This window comes from Sarcophilus harrisii, chromosome 5 (assembly GCF_902635505.1).
Source record: "Sarcophilus harrisii chromosome 5, mSarHar1.11, whole genome shotgun sequence".
Classification (NCBI taxonomy): domain Eukaryota; kingdom Metazoa; phylum Chordata; class Mammalia; order Dasyuromorphia; family Dasyuridae; genus Sarcophilus; species Sarcophilus harrisii.
The window spans coordinates 189,592,786-189,610,461 of NC_045430.1; the positions used below are offsets into that span (position 1 = coordinate 189,592,786).

Consider the following 17,676-nt stretch of genomic DNA (forward strand, 5'->3'; position numbering starts at 1 on the left):
GTTATTCCTCAAGCTTCCTTCACAGTCCCTCATTCTCGCCCTTCTCACAAGAGGTCCTTTTCTCTGGCTTTACTGAGAAAAGGACATGTTAGTTGTAAGCTCTCTCTTAAGACCTACCTTGAATCTAGTATTTGAAGATAGCTCTTTTTGCCAAGGCCAACTAACTGCTCTGCTATTCCAATTGACATCAATGTCTGAGCATCTCTGGTAGCTTACCCCTTCAATCATTCCTGCTCCAATTTTCAATCTCTCCTTATTTACTAGTTCTTTCCTTGCTATGTATGAACATGGCCAAATCTCTCTTCAAAAGTTTTCACTTGATCTTGACATCCCTCTCAAGCTATTGTGCTATATTTTCCCTCCTTTTAATAGCAAGCTCCTAGAAAGAGCTCATTGCCTCCACATCCTTATCTCCTTCACCCTTTTGAAATTTGACTTCTAAATTGTCACTTGATTGTAACTGTTCTCCTCAAGGTTAGTAACTTCCAATTTGCTAAATCTTTTCTGAGTCCCCATTTTTCTCCCCTCTCTGCAGCTTTTACCCCTGCCAACAGCTATTTCTTCCTAAACTTTCAATGATGTTGCTTTCTCTCACATGAATGTGGGATACTCTACTTGTGTTCTCCATTTTCTCAAAAATGGTCACCTATTCCTTCAGGCCTCGGTTCTGTTAAGTGGGTAACTTATTTATAAATCTAAATCAAGAACAAACCTGGCAAACTTAAAAGTCATTTTTACTTGCTTTCTGAGATTTATGTTTGGCTGACAAACAGCATTGGAATACATGACAGAAGACATGTTCCTTGTTTCACCTTTTGTTAAGTTCCTTGCTCCTTTCCATCCTGGCTTTAATATTCCTTTTTTTTTTTTTTTTTTTTTAGGGTCCATCTGTAAAATCTTCTTCTCTGAATTGGCCTCTATCATTATAGTCTAAAATTTATCAGGTTAAGTCAGAGTGGCTTTGAATCTCTATAGTTACAAAGCATTAACCTTTGTTATTCATTTGAAGGCAAGGAGACTTCTTAAATATCCTCCTGAGTCTATATCCCATTCTCTCTATACTTTTGGTCAACTCTGACTTTCCACATACAAAAAAGAAAAAGAGGTTCATATGTGAAAAGACATTTTTTAATAGTATAAAATGAAATCAAAGCTAGCCTATTTGTGGGTTACTTCTGAATTTCCTACAATTCTCCTCTATGCATTTAAAAAATGCTTCAAAGATCCTCTTATAATTCTTGCTTTTGTCAATGCTATTGGCAGTTCTTCGATTATCTCTCCTTTCTTTACCCAAAATAATAACACCATTCTTTTAACAAATAAAGCAGAATAAGAAAAACAAATCTATATATTTTCTATGACCCAAAATATATGTTTAATTCTATTCTTTGAAACCACAACTCCTAGCAAGATATATATATATATATATGGCAAGATTCTTTATGAGCACTATGAAGCTGTGATCAGTCATAGTAGAGATCAGAATTTTTTATAAAGAATGAGATTTTAAAAAACTGGGAGGAAGACAGAAAGCCTTCCAAGGCAGAAGGGGCTTTAAGAGGAGGGAAGGGAATAATGGTACATGCAGACTAATATTGTATAGATGTGAAGATTAATGAAAAAGAGAACAAATAAATAAGGAACAGTTCAACTAGGATTATTTGGGAATAATATAGAGTAAGATTGAAAAGATAGGTTAGAAAGTGAAGTTGGAAAAGGGGGTGCTAGATCATGAGATCAGGGAGGAATGAAAGGACTACAAGTGAAGAGGACAAATAATTTTCAGCAAAAGTAAGGCAGAAGATTAGGATTAGAGAGGTGTATTTCAGAATTGAAGATCGTGGAGATGTCACATAGAGGAGATATTAGTAAGATTTAAATCTCAGGGCCATGGATTTCTGAGATAAAGATGAAGGGGTTGGTGATCTGTTGCAGGAACATTAATGTGTAGACTGAAGTTCCTGAGTATGAGGGTAAGAATTGTAAAAGAGAAGTTGAATAGAAGAATCAACTTAAAAGACAAACAGATTTGAGAAACAAAGTTCTAGTGCAGATAATAAAACACATCTGAGACCTTATCTTTTTTAATAGCAGGTCTTGAATTACAAAAAAAAAAAATCTAGTAGAGGTGACAGGGACATAATGCAAAGAAATTGCTCTGGTGACTAATGTAACTATATATAACCATATAACTAGATCTAGTAAAATGAAGGTGCTATGCTGAAAACATAAAATTCTACCTTAGCAAAAGTCAAGACAAGTTATCTCACACTTAAATCTCATTAAAAAAAAGCTTAAGTAAATTCTTTATAATTCATAATTCACAAATACCATTGTATAGCTAATATATTTTAAGCCAACTGGAAACTGTTCTACACTGAAGTGTCAATTCAGTAAAAGACAGTACATGAGGATTCAGTGATGATTAACCCATATCCAAGTCAGACCTTGATGAGACTAGTATAAATATATTGTTATCCTAATTTAAAAACATACTAGTATACTTTTTCCAATCACCTATTTGTAGCTTCTAAGGCTTTATAATTTGGTGTACATAAATTAAAGATTCTTATTTAAGCTCTTGGTTTTAAAATTTCCATTTAACTCAACTCTTTGATTTTAAATTGCCATTCTTTGTTTAATTTAAAAATTATAAATAATCTTTCAGATTATGACAGCTTCCTATTTTATTCTCCCAATAGTTTCTTAAAAGAACTCATTATCCTTTCCAATTAGCTGCTAAGTATAAAATAAAAATTATTAAAAAAAAAAAAAACAATGGATATTTACGTGAAGAATAACAAATCAAAATGACGAAGTTTGACTCTGGAGCAGAGTGGAAAAAATGTACTTCCCTCTCTTCATTGTGGAGGTGGGGGACTACAGGCATGAATGTTGTATGTAATATCAGACACAACTGATATGTTGGTTGATTTTGCTCAACTTTTTTCTTTCTCCCCTTTTAAAATCTTTGTTAAGGTTAAGGCACTCCTGGAAATAAATACTATGTAAAAGCCAAAGTTTGGCATCAATAAAAATAAAGAAGAACTTATTTGAAAAAATAACATTAACAAAACAATTTAGAATACTTAAGAATTTTAAGTATTTTATACTTTCAAAGAAATCTGATCTTATTTTTTTTGAATTCTTAGCTTTAGAGTTAAAAACATAATAAAAATATATTAAATATAATCCACAGCTATGTTTTCAGTAACAGTTTAAATTCTGTTATTGTAAGAGATTATAAAAAGTAAGATAAATATTAATAGGGAACTATTGTTAATACTTTAAGAGCATATGAGATAAAATATTATAATACATGGACTCAATAACTCAAAGTGCTGGTCAAATCACTTGGCTAAAAGAATGCTTTTAGCCCAAATATCTAAAGTGCGCTTAAAATATTCTTTCCAAGTTCACTCAAAGAGTTTTAACAAAGAAATACTTACTCCATGCCTTGTGCTGTTTGCCGTGCAATATCTATTAGCTTGATCATCTCAAATTTGGTCTCAATGATATGTAGATGGTGATATAAACTGGAGCCTTCACACCACTGTGTAACAATGGCCAACTGTGGTTTTGTTGAATAGCCCATAAAGAGTAGGATATTCACATGTCGTGTTTTCCTGCCCCCCCAAAAAAAAAAAAATTAATTCAATTCAATGAATATTTACTGAACCTCTACTATATGTCAGGCTCTTTGCTAGTACTATCAAGAGAAAAATGAAAAGAGCTTACATTCATCAGGGGGCAGGGTAAAGGATGGGCATAAGGGGAAAACAACAGAGAAAGAAAGAAATACAAAACACACAAAGCAAATACAAAATAATGGTTCTGAGGTGAAGAGCACTAACAGCTGTGGATATGAAGAAAGACCAGTGCTTCACAGCTCCAACCTGAACTTTTGGGGTATAAACAGCATCAGAAGACTTGTTTTTTAGCTAGTTCAAGAAACCGTTACACCTTTGCTTCTTTTTGCAGGGCTTAGCACTCCTTGCTTTTCCTGATTGAACACTTTCAACAGCAGCATCCTTTTCTAGGTGGTACTGAGGACACAAAGGCGATGTTACAAGGTTCTTGTCTTCATGAAAGTGACATTATATTGTAAGGGAGGTGGTAAGATGAGGATACAACATCAGCAATGAGAAGTGTAACCACGGCAAAGGCAAAGAAAAGATCCAAAATCTCTGCTAATAGGGGAGGAGGGAGAAAGTATTTACAAAACTGAAGGTAATAAAGGATGGCTTCAAAAAAGCCATGCCCTGAAAATGAGGATGCTGAAGGCCGTATGGGGGAATGAATTTTCCCCCAAACTCGGTGACAGCTCTGCTAAATGCAGGAAGGCAGATGCCAAGCTCTCAGACATGATGGTCTGAGACAAACACCCAGTCTGGCTAGAAGAATAGGAGCTCATGAACTCCAGGATCCGGGAGTTCCTGCCCTTCAGACTCTACCAAGTTAAGTGACTTGCTCAAGGCCACCTACATGGTAAGAGGAGAAGATTCAAACCTAGATTTGTGGACTCAGAAACCTATCCTCTTCCCCTGGGCTTCAGACAGTAAACTAAGCTTACATTTTATTCTAACAATGAGAGCAAACAGTTACATGGCAATTTAAGATTTGCAAAGTCTTTTACAAATCTCATTTGATTCTCTCCACAACCCTGACAAGAGTCTCTTTGTACCCCCATTTTATGAGAGAAGGACATGGGGGCAAAGCTCAGGGCCTTTCCCAAGGCCAGCTGTATTCACTATCAACCTGGTTCCAGGCCCGGTGCTCCACACATGCACCGCCCAGCAGCCTGGGAAAGCTGAAGTCCCTCTACTCCTCCCCTGTCATCACATCCCTTTCCCTTCCTCTAGGAATCCACTCCTTGGATAGCTTCTCCACCTCTCCAATTTTCAAGTTCTCTGTCTACAATGGGTTATTTCCAGCATCTACAAACATGCTCAGATCAACCATGTCTATAAACAACCTTAACTTATCCATATTGTTCTTCAATCTACCATCTTCTATCTCGTTCATTTTTTCACAACCAAATTCCTAGAAAATATTATTATTTATTCTTGATTTGACTTTTTAAAGACTTTCATAATCCAGGCCCTTCCCTATCTAGGGACACTATTTTCCTTGTAGCTCCTTAAAAAAGACACTCTACCTCCCAGTTATCAATTTTCCTTGGTTGTCCTCCACACCTGGACTGCTGCCCTTCTTGTTTTCTGCCAAGACTCTGCTCAAATCCATCTTCTATATAAAGGCTCTTCCTAGGTCTCTCAGGTGCTGGGCTGCCTCTCTGGTGATAACTTCTCCTCTGTACATATCTGGTTTTTCACCTCACTCCATAAATATTGTTTCTTCATTAGGATGCAAACTTCTTTAGGGCAGTGACCATTGAATTTCTTTACTCAAACTTCTCTCACACCCGGAACTTGCAGATCTGACAACAGTATCAACTTGCTCAAGAGCTTTAACTACTTAATACTGCCTCTAGGATAAAACACAAACATCTCTGGTACTTAAAGGCCTTTTACTATCTTGCTTCAATCAGTTTTTTTCATGCTGATCAAACATGACTTTGTCTCATACATTCTATATTCTGGCTAAATTGGTCCATCTGCTGTTGCTTTCCACCTTCTAAGACCTCAGCACTATTCTACAAACTGGAATGATCTCTCCTTTATCATCTCCACTTCTTGAGTCCCTAACTCCTTTTATGGCTTGGTTCAAATGACCCTGATTTCAATAGGTCTTTCCTAATTCTCTAAGTTGTTAGTTTTCCCCTGCTCCCATTGCAGTTTTTTGGTAATTTTTCCCAATATCTTGTGATTACTTCTCTGTATGCATGTTGTACCCCTGTGGTAAACAGTTTCGTGAGAACAACTGTCTCATTCTCAGTGTATTTAAGCCTGATGCTTGGCATACACTAGACATTTGATAAGTACTTTTAAAAGTAAAATGAAATGAAGTGAAAAAAATGAAGTGAAGTGAATTTGCATAGTCAGACCTGGCTTCAAAAAGATTATTTTGGTGTTGAAGAATGGACTGCAGAATGGAAAGACTGGTGGCAAGGTGAACAATGAAAGAAGACAGAGGAGGATGAAAGACACCTGGATAAGAATGAAGAATTACCTGAGTGGAAACAGGGATGAATGTGAAGTGCTATGGAGCAGACTTGACAAGACCAACTGAATAGAATGAATATAGGAGGGGCAAAGGAGTCTTGCATGTCAGTGACTGAAATGATGGTGCTGTTTTCAAGAGGACTAGTTAAAGGTGGAAGAAGGATCAGTAGGGTTAGAGGAAGTAGGGGAGAAGAAGGATGCATTGAGTTGGGGACACCCTGCGTCTGAGATGCCTGTAGAACATCCAGCTAGGTGAAAACACCCAGAAAACAGATGGAGGGCTCTGGAAGACTGGGGTGCAAAAGAGAACTTATTAGGATTGAATATACAGGATTGGGAGGAGTCATTCATGTCAAGATGAGAAGTGATTCTTAAGCGAATGGATAAGAGCCAAAGAAGAAAGGACACTGAAAAAAAGAGAAGAAGGCTTAGTAGAGAGGGGACTCCTATGCTTAGGAAGGAGGGAGGAAAAACTGCAAAGCCAATAAATCAATAGGAAACACATCATGGCAAGCATCTTAATTCCCTGGAAAATAATTTACATAATGCTCACCTGAGCACTCCTACTTCATTTTTGAAGGCCTGTAACTGCTGAGGTGTGGGTGCTGTCACATTCAACATTTTCACAGCTACATCACCTAGAAATAATTGTCATCCCAAGAGAAAAGTATTTTTAAAAAGAGAAGTATGGTTGGAAATATTCACCAGTCACCATAGACCTGCTAAAATTCACATCACTAGGAAATGTGTTTGTGAATTACACTTTCTTTTTGTTCCGTTGGTTGTTTTTTAGGAGGTAATCGAGGTTAAGTGACTTGCCCAGGGTCACACAGCTAGGAAGCATCTGAGACCAGTGTGTCACTATCCACTGTGTCCACTGTGCCACCTAGCTGCTCTGCACCTAATAGCTTAAATTTTCTTATTTCCTGGGGGAGGTGGGAAGGAGGGGAGAGAAACCCGACCAATGAGAGATATGCATGCCAGACAATTTTAAATTGTGTTAAGTTATTGGGAATTCAGTTTTGTCAGTTGCATTCCAATCAATTTTCAAGAGTGGTTAACTTCTACAGATAAAAAGCAATGCAGTTAACATTGGATTATGCTGAAGCAAAAATGTCAGATTTATCCATGTTGCCTGAAAAACAAGGAAATTGAAACCAACCTTTTAGCTTTGCAATTTTTAAGGCTTTTGCAATTTATGGATTACTTTAAGTTCAAGTAACAATATATCTCATCTGTTACTTTTATATAAATTTTTACCTAGGAAATTGATTTTACCTAAGAAAGGAATCATTTATATATAGATTTAGATGTTCAATTCTGGTTTTTAATGTAGCTTAACATCTCCACTAGAGTGACCGTGTACACTGAAAACAAAACAATTTGTTATGAATTTGTATTTGAGACCAGCTTGAGGTTTTTCATATATGAATCCACTTTTGAAAATCACTTTGAATCATGCTTTAATAAAAAGGTAGGAAAGTGTATTCATATCATGAATCTATAATTTATTTTTATTCCTTGTAGTTTAAAAACTAACAAACAAATCTTTGGAGAATTCCACTGAATGATATGCCAAAGGTTAAAATAAATAATCCTCACATTATCACTTTTCACAAAAGATTTCAAAACCATGCAACGTTAAAAACTTGAAAGCTAAATTTTATTCTAATGCTTACATACCATGCCATTTCCCCTTATAGACTGTTCCAAATGATCCAGATCCTATCCTTTGTCCAACTGTAATCTGCCCATCTGGAATTTCCCAATCATCACTTGAGTCTCGTCGACCAAGGGTTTTCTAAATAAATTCAATAAAAATAATATAAAATCAGATTCATTCATTATAAAGGAAATGAATCTTCAGACCCGCCTAAGTCTGGTAATGATATGATATGTAAAGGGATTTAAATTATAATTTTTTTTTTACCATCATATATTTATAATTTCATATTAGAACACTCAAAAAACATTAATCAAATCAACGTTGGGATATACAAAATGAACTGTTACTTTAATACTAATTTTTTAAACCTAAATAATTAAATCTAACATATCAAGATCAATTTTACCCCCATAATCCTATACTCTCCCTCCCCATTACAATGTGTCTTAAGGAGTTTTTTTTTTTTAATCTACCTTGTCTGATCCATCCTTTCCCAATGTTATTCCCTTTTCCCTCTTCTTACTATTAAATTATCAGAAGCAACAGTTCTCCTTCCTCAGCTACCAACACCTTTGCCTCAGCCACGACAGAGGTAGGAACAGCAATATGACATTCAGAAATAATTTCTTTGCCAAAAGATCATCAGTTCAAAGACAATTTTTGGTACAATAGAAATTGGGTATCACAGAAGACCAAATCAGAACATTTGGATAACGTATTAAATGACTACAATTAATTTAAATTATTTTGGTTATTGCCTGAAGCAAAACCAGTGCCATCTACAGAAACTAATTTCTGTCAGATGTTTCTTGGATACGAATAATGCAACAAGATTAATAGCAAATGTCTATCCTTCTTTTAAGCTGTCACTACATGGCTTCCAAAAAAAGAAAAACTTGGGAGAAAAGTTGAAAGATGACTATTTGTCCTACCATTCTATTCCTGTCTTCAGAAGATGATGAAGATTTTCTTTCACGCTGAGGTCCTGGAGATTTTTGTAATGCTTTCACATTAGTTAGAGATCCAGGCAAGGAAGCAGGAGGAGTGGCAGACAACCCTGTAGTAGATCCTGAATCATTTTTTTAAAAAAAAAAATGCATCCATTAAAGTCAAATCAAACATATTGTTTTTAAAAAATATTAAGAAATTTAAGACCTGTTTAAAGATGCAGTATCTCCATGTTTTAGAGGAATATTCATGTTTTAATGTATTTATATAATTCTTACCAAATAAGCTCCATGATGAGTCTGGGTAAAATTTTTCTTTAAATTAAAAAAAAAAAAATAGCAACTAATACTAATGAAAATGACAAATTATATGTCTATTTCTCTGGGCAGGAGAAAACTAGTTGCAATAAAAAAAAAAAAATCTGTCATGTTCCAAATATTTGGGCTATCCAATCTAATTTAAAAGGCACAGATCACACAAAAGACTGGACAATGTGCTTGTAATAGCTTTAATTTTTTAAAAAAATAATTTGTTTCTTTATGTTATCTAGAAATATACAATATTTAATCCAAAGAAATACACTATACTCTAATAAGCTAAGCCACTATGAATTTTACTGGCTCCCTGGGGTTTGTTAAACACTGAGAGGGATTCTTTATGTATTTGTAAAGTTAATGGTATACACAAAGTCAAGTAGGTTTTGTTGGTCAAAAAAACTCAAACAAAACAAAATTCCTTTATAAATGATTAAAACTTAATAATACCAATTCCATGCCTTTGTTGTTAAATTATTGCTAATGCAAATTGTTTCAAGGTGAAGGGAATCCTAGCTACACACTCTTTCTGAAAAAATGATTCATATGCAAGAACTGGAGAGAAAGTTTGGACTCACTAGTGAAGATCAAAGATCCACTAGATTCTGGCAGCAGCACCTTTGGAACATATCCAAGAGCCTGTCAAGTTTATTCAAGAGGAAACCATTAAAATAACTGCCCCCCCCCCCCCTTTTAAAGGGATATGGGAAGCTATGGGAAAAAGAAGTAGGAAAGTGGTTCTGAGGTTATGCCAATAAGCCTAATCTAGTCTTTTTGAATCTGGCTCAGCATGCTCTAGTCCCCTATTTTAAAAGTGGAGTAGTACTGATATTTTCTCACAACATTCTCCTTAAAGTTGGAGATTAAACATTTTAAAAGGTTTTCCTGAGGTAGTCATATGGATAATTACTTGGTAACACAGCTCAAGTTAATCCCTCTTTATAGATCTCCCCCCATCCAAAAAAAAAAAAAAAAAAAAAAGGCTAGAGGGAGATACTGCTTCTTAAGATGTTTACTGTCATTAGTAGAAAAGTTATACTTCAATCTAGTACAAAAGGCAAAAATAACAGTAACATTAGTCAAAGATTAAGTCTATGTAAGAATTTGGTCATCTCATCTCTTATATTCAATTCTCTGAAAGAACAAAACAATGATTGAAATTGACTGGTCCAGTCTATCTAAATATAACTTCTGCAACAAACAGGCTCAATTGCTTGAGGATGTTCAGCTGACTTAAACTCCTCTAAGCAACTACATTAATTAACTAATTTTTCTCAGTAAATTCTGCATACTTTCCAAGAAGTAGGAAAATGATTATAAAGTCTAAAAGCTTAAACTTAATGTTGAAGCACAAATTAATAGTCCCAAGTAAGCAATACCTTTTAACAAAATCTTTGAAAACAACATAGTATTTTACATTTAAGAGAGCTTTCCTGGGAACAACTCTGACAAAGGCAGAACAAGTATTATATCCATTTTATAGATTGGAGAAGCAGGATTAAGTGAATTGCCAAGATTATAGAACTCAATTGCTCTTTTGATTCTTACTGTGATAAGCTATATGTCCTCCCAAGAAATCACTGGTATAGAGCACTCCCAGTAAGGAAACTCCCTCTATCAATATACATGAGCAAAAGTTCTGTTTCTTAAAGTCTAAGAGTTGCTTGGGGCAATAAATTTAGTAACTTGCCCCGGGCCAAATAGTCAACATATGTTTGAGGTGGAACGGGAAACCAGATCTTCCTAGATTTTATAGAAGTGTTCTCTCTATCTACTATGCTATATTAAGCCTCACTATTTTGTCTTTTAGATTAAGTACAGTAATATATCTATACCAATTTTGTACAATTAGATGTATTAAAATAAATGTAACCACAGTGCTTGAAATATGGAGGAATGACATGAAATGTCACCTCACTTTTTGCAGTGTAAAAACATGCTGCTCCTCTCTCTCTCAAGAGTAAATTCTGAATCTAACATTACATAGTATATAACCAAAGAACAGAAACTTAAGTTTTCTTAAGTACATTAAGAATAATCAGGTACAAAAACTTTTATTTCTGCTCAGTACCTTGTTTATAAAAGTCTATTTCCCATAGCACAGAGCATTAATATTGTTGATCAGAGAATCACTCAAAAAAAAAAAAAAAATCAAAGTCCTAATAATGTATTCCTTAATAATTTATTTCATTTACATTTTCATAGAATATGACTGCTAAAATACAAATGAAAACATTAATCACCACAGAGATGTCACTTAAATGAATTAAAATCAAAGGAATTCAGACTGAAGGCCTCTACCATACAGGAATCTTAGTTCCTTGTGCAGATAAATTTGCAATAAATGTAACCAATAGTTACAAGGTAAAAACAACATGGAAACTTCAGCTCAGAATTTCCTTGCTTTTAAAAGTTTATGTCAGACAACATACAGAAAGCTAGTGGTAGTGAATATGTATAAGAAGCACATTCAGAGCATTCCAGCCAGGCCAAGCAGAAAATTGAATTTTTTTTATTTCTCTGAAAACTCTCACACTTACAAACACACGCTGTGAGGGTGAGGCACAAACAGCATTTGTGGTTTTTATTTATTTATTTGGGGGGATTTAGGGTGGTGTGAAAACAAGAAAGAAGAGCCCAACTACCTCTGAACACTGGGCCAGGCTCAAAATCAAACACTATTTCACTGGGGACAGAATGTAGGAGGGGACTGGGAGTCCGGGATTGGTATTTCCGAAGACAGCGCATCAGTTGGTTCAAGGGGGCTGTTAGAGAGAGAAAGAAAGGAGCAGGCAGAGACAGGAAGACAGACACACAGAAGAAATGAAAGAAGTCATGGGGAATAAATGACTTGAAGCCTGCTTAACAATAATTTTGGTCATTAAAAAATATATATATATATTTATTTTTATAAAATCCCAATAACTAAAACAAATAAACCAAAAAATCCTCCCCAAACCCAAAGCAACTTAATATGAAGGGTAAAAATTACTATTTAATTTTAGGTACTAAGCAGGCACTTTTTAATGACTAGGTTAATAGCTTTGTGATGCCAACATGATCGCAACATTTAAATGCTGGATGTATTGGGGAAAATTCTCAAAAGCCACAGTTATCAAGACATATGAAAGTCAAACTGGCAACAACATTATCTGGTGGGTTCACAGAAAAACAAACAAAAAAAAAAAATCCTCTATCTTAGCCACTTTAAACTCTACAAGGCAAGGGGACCCAGCACTTTAAAAGTTTTAAAGGTGAAGAGGCAGTACAACAAAACACAATTATACAGTGGATTTGGATAGAAAAGACTTTAGATATTCTGCTGAAAGTATATAGCAAATCAAAATACAGAGGCCATGTTAAGAGATATTTGTGTATAGCTTTAAAAGCATTCAATTAACTATGCACATTTAGAAGACTAAAAACATATTTTGATAGGTAACAAGATGATCTTTTGGGCAATATTTTATGAGAAATATTATTATAATGAATATTTTCATTAGCCTCCAAATTTGTAAGTGGATACTGTAATCAGTGCCAGATTGCAATGGGTTTGAATTCAACTTGTCTGCTTGATTTTTAGGCAGAAGTGAATTACTCCAAGGGATACCTGAACATCTGCCCAGTTACCTATGCTATAACACATATAGACTTTATGTTTTTTTCAGGAAGACAAGAGGAAGTAATAAATACTGTTCTATCTCTTCTAGTCACCTGGTATTCTACAAACTGGCTGAAATATTGAGGGAGGTTAGAAAATTTCCAGGACATATTAATATGAAGATAGCAGTTATCAGGAGAAATTCTGATTATCAGAAAAAGAAATATTCCAAAGGGAAGTTTAATAATTACACTTTGAGTATGATTACAGATCAATAAAAGCAGAATTCTCCATGTGAAAATATTTCAAAATAACTGATGGGAGATTTAAATTTCTTTCACGTGCTTACTTTACCCAGATGAATTAATACCTATTTTATCAGAACAAATGCTAAATATTATACAAAAGTAAAGCTGACAAATTTGGTTTTCTCTACACATTTCTCTCTGTGTCTGTGTTTCATGAAACGAGCCAGTAAAAAAGGATAGAGGCAGCAAAGCAATCGCATTTTTTTTTTTCCAAATTCTCTTGCAAAATTAAAATGACTACTTACCTCCATCACCCCGTAACCCTTGGTCTCTAATCAAGTCCTATAAATAAATAATAATGTGTATTTACTTTGATTGTACTGTTAAAGATAAAAAAATTATAAAAAATACATTTCCCTCTAAATATCACTAGTAGCTGGACTTACTAAAATTAGACCAGTTTGATTTCATAAACTTAAAAACCAAAGGCTGACTGACCTCTTAGAAGATGTCACCCAATAGAAAAAACAATCCCTAACATAAACCTACTGATAAGAGATCAGGTTAATATAGATTTACTATTTCAGGTGTTCAAAATCAATTGAAAGTATTAATTTGCTTTAGATAAAAGGATCTTGTAATATGAGATATAACTAAAAGTTATGTTGAGGCTAGGATACAGGATGCACTGAAAGTCAAGCTACAGAGCTTAAATCATATCCTGCAGATAACAAACAACATTAAACTGATTCTGGGAAAGAGAAAGTTCAGCACAGTGAAAAAATTCAAGTTTTCCCTTTAACGCATAATGGCTTCAGGCCACTGGCCACTCTCTGCACTATCTACTTGCAGACAAGGCACCCACAGGGATGGGTCCAGGAAACTCCTCCTCATGTACCCATAGAACCAATGAAATCCCAGGTTTGATGAAAGAAAAATGTTGTGACTAAATAGGTGATTAAGTACAGTTGGAAAGAAGAGAGCTTACTGTTCATTCAGGAGACTCAAGAGCAGTCTTGGAGTAAAGAAATGGGGAGGGAGAGAATGGAAGATAGAGACATCCACTACAGGTTCTAAACTCAAAACACTTGGCAAATGTGTTTTACATTATACAACTTGGAATGAGAGGATGTTTTTTAGAAAAAAAAAAATGAAATCACATGGATGGTATGCTCATCAAGTTATGTGGATGGCAAAAGGTTGGATAAAGCAACTGATTCATTCGATAATAGAATTCAGATCTAAAAAATATCTTGAGAAATCTGAATGGTAGACTGATATTAGCAAGAGTAAATTTAAGAGAGATAACTTTAGTCTTACTCTTGGGTTCAACAAATCAATCACACAAGTAAGCAGACTAGGGGAAGAAGAGAATGAAGCACAGCTATAAAGTAGTTCACCTGAAAAATATGGATTTTAGTGGACAACAAGTTCAATTAATAAACCACAATTTTAATTCAATTTTTAGCTGTGTTAATAGAAATATAGTGTCTATAGCAAGAGACTCAATAATTCTGCTGCATGTGACCCTGATCTGGAGTACATTTGGAGTACTGTGCTAACTTCTGAGTTTCATGATATAGAAGGGCACTGAATCAGAACTAATGAAAAATATGATTACCAAGATAGGAAGAGGACTAGAAATCTCATCAAATGAAGATCTTGGAAGAAAATTGGGATATTTAACTTGAAAAAGAGATGACTTGGGGGAGAAGGTAAAAAGCAGCTTTTCAATATTTAAAGGATTAATAATTTTGCATAAGAATTAGATTTATTTTCATTGGTTTCAGCAGAAATGAGCAAATTTTGGGTGAACATAAGGAAAAAGTCTTTGAAATAGGAGAAGTCTAAAACCTAGAGTGGAACAAAGATGTACTGGGGAATAATGGGTTTTTCAACCTTGGATATGATTAAGTAAAAGCTGGATGAATCGACAGGGACAGTGCAGAAAAAAATCCATGCTTCATGGTGGAGTTGGCTTCTTAGGTGAGATATTGATCTATCTTTTTAATCCTAGTAGCTAGAAGTTGAAAATAAGAAGACCAGACAGGACATCTAAGAAAAGGGCAAGGTTGAATTTCCAATAGTAAAAAGGCCCAAAATTAATACAGCAGAAGAAGCCTCATAACTCACATACTTCTGTCCACATTTCCTATTTCTGGCCTCACCCTGTATGTTTTTTCTGTAATGTCTTGAATTAAATTCCTTTTAAATAAATTACCTATGGTAGCAGTGAGCTGTTCTGGGTTTGTTTGTTTGGGAGGGAGGTAAATACAGGGACAGCTAGTGAGGAAAGAAAAGTGGGGAGCTGGAAGGAATGAGACAAAGTAAGGAAACTACATTCTTTTCTGACAAAGGAGACAAATGCTAGGGAACCTACGAAAAAGATGGCAAGTGACAGAAATGAGAAAAAATATCAGGCTTGAGCACACCAGATCCGAGGCTAGTTGTTATAAGTGGATCCCAGACCAGGTGGTAGACAGGATCTCCCCTGGATCTTTCTTCTCTAGAAGCTTGGCTCATGGCATTATAATTTGGTGAAGCATGTCATAAAGAGAAGATATTTGTTTGAATGGATTAAGATGAATTATTGAAGAAAGAAAGTATCCATGGCTATATAGGAGTTAAATCAATAATTACCTCCTGGGGAATAGTTATCTGTACAAAAATGTACTTTGAGTACACTACCACAAGGGTGTGCTCATGTAAAAGATGAAAGATAAATACAATTAAATGAAACAATTTAAAATTACTTTTTAAAGCATATTAGTTATAGTGATTGTTTCATAATGACCACAAAATAAAAAGAGCTTCTTGAGTAGAGACATTCTCTACTCTACAAGTAGAGAATGGCTTGTAAGAATAAAGAGCATTATAATTAGTTTAAAGCATTAATCAGTAATGGACATACATTTATGAATTATGTCAAAATTTTTCTGATCTTTGATTATTGAAAAATATTCTTTCCCTCTATAATTAATATAATACATTAAAAAGGATAATTCAATTATCCTAAAAATACTGAATACTTACATCAATATTGACAGGCTCTATTGTGTTTATATGCACATTGGGAGCTGATGAGGACCTGTCACGTTGCCCAAACTGGTTCCGATGATCCTCATCTGCTGGTCGAAAGGGCTGTGGGATTGGAATGGATTTTGAAGGCGATGGAGTAAGAAGTGGGGGCCTGGAAAATCAAGTTTGGAAAATAAGAGTCAAAGCTACTATGCATGCTAACTCAGATTCTAAAATAGAACAGTGGACACTTCTTTGTCTTTATATTCTCAAATATAATCAAAGTTCAGAGCATTTTTAAATCATTAGCAGTAAGTAACAGTTTAATGAAATTTTTCACAACCACAATTAATCTTGAGAAGGAAGCTTTGCTCAGTACCTTAAGGAGAAGCCTTCAGGACTCTGCCTGATTACATTAGTAGATTCCTAGGCTAGTAAGAAATCATCTATGGTCACCAGTTGCTATTTTTAATTCTATACTCAGAGAAAATAGCTAAATACATCTACCATCTAGTTATCTACATAATTTTTATAATGCTAGAAATCACTAATGTCAGGAAATGTTATATTATGGGAAGTAGGAAAATAGAGGGCTAATAGGAATTTTTAAAAAAAGAACTTTGACCGCATCCTGTAGAGCAGCGGTCCTCAAACTATGGCCCACCGGCCAGATGCGGCAGCTGAAGATGTTTATCCCCCTCACCCAGGGCTATGAAGTTTTCTTTGTTTAAAGGCCCACAAAACAAAGTTTTTATTTTTACTATAGTCTGGCCCTCCAACAGTCAAAGGGACAGTGAACTGGCCCCCTAATTAAAAAGTTTGAGGACCTCTGCTGTAGAGAAATATAAATCTTGGGCTTGCAAGCATGATGTTCTGAGCTTTTTGACATCCCTGACACCAGGATGTACTCCCTATTCTAGAAGGCACAGAATAATTCACTCTTCATATGGCAAAATGAAAACAGGAATATAATAGTTTCTTCCTGATGATATCACATATGTTTGTAATAAATGAGATATTTGTAAAGCATTCAGCAGAGTGCCTGGGACATAACTGGTACTTAATAAACACTTGCTCTTTCCTTACTTCCTTACTCTGACATTGTGTAAAGCTTTAAAGGAATAAGTGAGGAATTCCTCTAATTTAATTCTTTTTCTAACTTGCCTTGCTATTACTTACCCTCCCTCCACCCATAGATCCCTCCCTTGTTGTCTTCTCCCCCGCTTTGCTTCCTCTTCTCTGAGAGAAAGAGGACACAAGGTCTGGAGAGAGGAAAGTACCTGAGTCTTCCTTACAACCCATAAGTCCTTAAGAACCATGCTGAAGCACGTGAAACAAGGCAGACTATGCTATACTTAGGAGACAGAGAAGAAAGTTGTGGGAAGTCTACAGTCTCAACAATGACACAGCAAGATCAATACATGGATATTGTGCTCAACTGCTGATATGAAATGAGGATTGTCGGGGAGGATTTTGGGAAGATGATGGAATAGGCTGTTAAATTTCAAGCTCTCCAGATTTCCCCCACAAACAGAACAAATTTGTGCCTCAGGGTGAACACACACACTGGTGAAAAATTCAGAAGTCTTGGGGCAGACCAGGAGTTCTCCTGGTACAATCAAAGAAGAACTAAAGACAGACCCCAAGTTGGTGATTAAGCAGTGTGAAGTGAAAACATCTCTGGGCTAGTTCCACAGAAACACCCAGTGGAGAGCCTCAGCAGGAACTACAGAGATGTCACCTTCTGGACTGTGTGGAA

The 17,676-nt window shown here is 35.2% G+C and overlaps 1 protein-coding gene across 7 annotated transcripts in view; it reads right to left on the reverse strand.

Moving 5' to 3' along the window:
* The window catches only part of BRAF (B-Raf proto-oncogene, serine/threonine kinase), a 147,053-nt gene that overhangs the window by 39,813 nt on the left and 89,564 nt on the right, over positions 1–17,676 (reverse strand). For 6 of the 7 annotated variants that reach the window (XR_004229708.1, XM_031939208.1, XM_031939209.1 and 3 more), the window contains 7 exons: positions 15,933–16,089; positions 13,205–13,241; positions 11,696–11,815; positions 8,721–8,857; positions 7,806–7,923; positions 6,676–6,760; positions 3,450–3,626 (listed from right to left, as the gene is read on the reverse strand). Coding sequence is in view for 6 of the 7 variants with exons in the window: in XM_031939208.1 (XP_031795068.1) it covers positions 3,450–3,626; positions 6,676–6,760; positions 7,806–7,923; positions 8,721–8,857; positions 11,696–11,815; positions 13,205–13,241; positions 15,933–16,089 (831 nt within the window). In the remaining variant the exon portion in view is untranslated. The remainder of the gene's footprint in view (positions 1–3,449; positions 3,627–6,675; positions 6,761–7,805; positions 7,924–8,720; positions 8,858–11,695; positions 11,816–13,204; positions 13,242–15,932; positions 16,090–17,676) is intronic. The other variant, XM_031939207.1, reaches the window with a different exon arrangement.